The sequence below is a fragment of the Mobula hypostoma genome, unplaced genomic scaffold (assembly GCF_963921235.1).
Source record: "Mobula hypostoma unplaced genomic scaffold, sMobHyp1.1 scaffold_42, whole genome shotgun sequence".
Lineage (NCBI taxonomy): Eukaryota > Metazoa > Chordata > Chondrichthyes > Myliobatiformes > Myliobatidae > Mobula > Mobula hypostoma.
In genome coordinates, this window is record NW_026948219.1 from 1,581,643 (window position 1) to 1,585,116 (window position 3,474).

The 3,474-nt window shown below is 48.8% G+C and overlaps 1 protein-coding gene across 1 annotated transcript; it reads left to right on the forward strand.

Annotated features, from left to right (window-relative positions):
* Positions 1 to 916: 916 nt before the first annotated feature.
* Positions 917 to 3,047, forward strand: LOC134341931 (gastrula zinc finger protein XlCGF57.1-like). Its single transcript, XM_063039869.1, has one exon. The coding sequence runs from the start codon at positions 1,187 to 1,189 to the stop codon at positions 2,843 to 2,845; it is 1,659 nt and encodes a 552-aa protein (XP_062895939.1). The 5' UTR covers positions 917 to 1,186; the 3' UTR covers positions 2,846 to 3,047.
* The last annotated feature ends 427 nt before the right edge of the window (positions 3,048 to 3,474 follow it).

A 3,474-nucleotide genomic window follows, 5' to 3' on the forward strand; every position in this document is an offset into this window, starting at 1 on the left:
AGATGGGGTGGGACGACAACCACACCATGGGTGTGGCCATGGGTTAAGGGTGAAAGGTGAAACGTTAAGGGGAACATGAGGAGAAACTTCTTCACACAGACGGTCATCCGGGTGTGGAATGAGCAGCCAGCACAAGTGGTGCATGCGAGCTCAATTTCAACATTTAAGAGGTTTGCATAGGAACCTGGATGGTAGGGGTATGGGAGTGGGTGGTTTAAATAGTTCAGCACAAACCAGATGGCCCAAAGGGCCTGTTTCTGTGTTGTAATTTTCTGTGACTGTGACAAGTACCTGAAATAATACAAAAATTCACTCTAAGTCCTTTTAACAGCTGTGCGGACCAACCATTCATCTCAGCAGGAATTTTTTATATGGCGTTAAAACTGTGGCATTTTAAGTTAATAATACATAAAAGAAAATCCCAGATGCACGTCAAGGAAGACAATTTGCGTGAGACTGCTTCAGTTACTGTGGAGCCAGGCACCCATGTGGCTCAGCAGGAACAAGCAATAACACCAATGGAGAGAGTCAAACTGAGTCAAGGAACAAATTGGAGACGGCAGAAATGTCCCATTCGTATAGAGACAGGACGAGCATCAGGGAATTGATGGTCATTCCAGATACCGGCACTGTGCCCAGTTAGAAGATGATTTCTCTGTCCAACTTGGGTTGAACCTCACTGTAACAGTGTGATACCAGATCAAACCTTGACAACTCAAGTAATCTCATCTGAAATGTTGTCCTACACCCATTGATGGATTTTGTAAATCTTTTTACAGGTTAAAAACGAGAAGGAATTTGTCTCCAGGAATCTCAAACACAACACGCCAGTTTTGCTGTCTCTGTCTGGACATTTAAGAAGTGGAGCAAGGTATTCAATCGACCATCCTTCCTGCTCAGACTGTGGGGAGGGATTCACTCGATCATCTGACAGACTGGCACGCCCATCATTTTATACAGGAGAAAGGCCGTTCACCTGCTCAAACAGTGGGAATCGATTCACTCGGTCATCTCAATTGATAGTACATCAGCAAGTTCACACTGGGCAAGGCCTTTCACCTGTTCTGTGTGTGAGAAAGGATTCAGTCAGTCGTCTCACCTGTGGACACACCAGTCAGTTCACACTGGGCAGAGGCTGGTCATCTGCTGAATTTCTGAGTAAGGATTCACTCAGTCATCTGACCTAATGGCTCACCAGCGAGTTTACACCGGGGAGAGGCCATTCACCTGCTCAGACTCTGGGAAGGGATTCACTCAGTCATCCGACCTACGGAGACACCAGCAAGTTCACACTGGAAAGAAGCCGTTTACCTGCTCAGTCTGTGAGAAGAGATTCACTCACACTTCCACCCTACAGAGTCATCAGCGAGTTCACACTGGGGAGAAGCCATTCACCTGCTCCGAATGTGGGAAGAGATTCGCTCAGTCATCCACCCTACAGAGTCATCAGCGAGTTCACACCAGGGAGAAGCCGTTCACCTGCTCAGACTGTGGGAAGAGATTCACTCAGTTATCCCACGTACAGAGTCATCAGCGAGTTCACACTAGGGAGAAGCCATTCACCTGCTCAGTCTGTGGGAAAGAATTCACTTGGTCATCCAAACTACTGGCACACCAGTCAGTTCACACAGGAGAGAGGCCATTCACCTGCTCAGTCTGTGGGAAGGGATTCACTCAGTCATCCCACCTGCAGAGACATCAGCGAGTTCACACAGGAGAGAGGCCATTCACCTGCTCAGTCTGTGGGAAGGGATTCACTCAGTCATCCCACCTGCAGAGACATCAGCAAGATCACACTGGGGCGAAGCTATTTAGCTGCTCAGAATGTGGGAAAGGATTCACTCAGTCATCCCACCTACTGGCACACCAGTCAATTCACACTGGGGAGTGGCCGTTCACCTGCTCAGAATGTGGGAAAGGATTCACTCAGTCATCCCACCTACTGGCACACCAGTCAATTCACACTGGAGAGAAGCCGTTCACCTGCTCAGACTCTGGGAAGGGATTCACTCAGTCATCCGACCTACAGAGACACCAGCAAGTTCACACTGGGAAGAAGCCGTTCACCTGCTCAGTCTGTGAGAAGAGATTCACTCACACTTCCACCCTACTGGTACATCAGCGAGTTCACACTGGGGAGAAGCCGTTCACCTGCTCAGAATGTGGGAAGAGATTCACTCGGTCATCCCACCTACAGAGTCATCAGCGAGTTCACACTGGGGAGAAGCCATTCACCTGCTCCGAATGTGGGAAAGGATTCACTCAGTCATCCCACCTAAGGGCACACCAGTCAGTTCACACAGGAGATTGGCCATTCACCTGCTCAGACTGTGGGAAGGGATTCACTCATTCATCCGAACTACAGAGACATCAACAAGTTCACACTGGGGAGAAGCCGTTCTCTTGTTCAGAATGTGGGAACAGATTCACTCGGTCATCCAACCTACAGAGACATCAGCGAGTTCACACTGGGGAGAGGCTGTTCACCTGCTCAGAATGTGGGAACAGATTCACTCGGTCATCTCACCTACAGAGTCATCAGCGAGTTCACACTGGGGAGAAGCCATTCACCTGCTCAGAATGTGGGAAGAGATTCACTCAGTCATCCACCCTACAGAGTCATCAGCGAGTTCACACCGGGGAGAAGCCGTTCAACTGCTCAGTCTGTGGGAAGAGATTCACTCAGTTATCCTCCCTGCAGAGCCACCAGCAAGTTCACACTGGGGAGAAGCCATTCACCTGCTCAGTCTGTGGGAAAGGATTCACTCAGTCGTCCAACCTACAGAGACATCAGCAAGTTCACACTGGGGAGAAGCCGTTCAACTGCTCAGAATATGGGAAATGATTCACTTGGTCATCCGCCCTACTGGTACATCAGCGAGTTCACACAGGAGAGAGGCCATTCACCTGCTCAGTCTGTGGGAAGGGATTCACTCAGTCATCCCACCTGCAGAGACATCAGCAAGATCACACTGGGGCGAAGCTGTTTAGCTGCTCAGAATGTGGGAAAGGATTCACTCAGTCATCCCACCTACTGGCACACCAGTCAGTTCACAATGGGCAGTGACCATTGATATGAATCTCCAGATTTCATTTGCTTGGACTATCATTTTCAGAGAGAGAGAGAGAGAGAGAGAGAGAGATTAAGAATGGAAATCAGTCTGACTTGCAGCTTGTTTACATCGCTCACAGCTTGTTTAGTTTTAACCGAGGACACAGACGCTCAGAGTCAGACGGAGATGAAGGAGGAAAAATGGAAGGTTTGAAACAAGGGAACTACTGGCCAAGGGTCACTGTTTAGAACTTTCCTATGCCCACAAAGGTGGGTTAATTATCGATTCAGCATACATTGAATGTGTGGTTGTCACCTCATTTGATCCATAGGAGTGGATCTGATCTGGGGTATCCTGTGAAGACCACTTATGTGTTAACCCTTGCCTGGGTGTGGTGTGGAAATTCACTTGAAGACGATAC

Excerpts from the sequence above, each read along its gene's own strand:
- LOC134341931 (XM_063039869.1), top strand. The coding sequence starts at position 1,187 with ATGGCTCACCAGCGAGTTTACACCGGGGAGAGGCCATTCACCTGCTCA.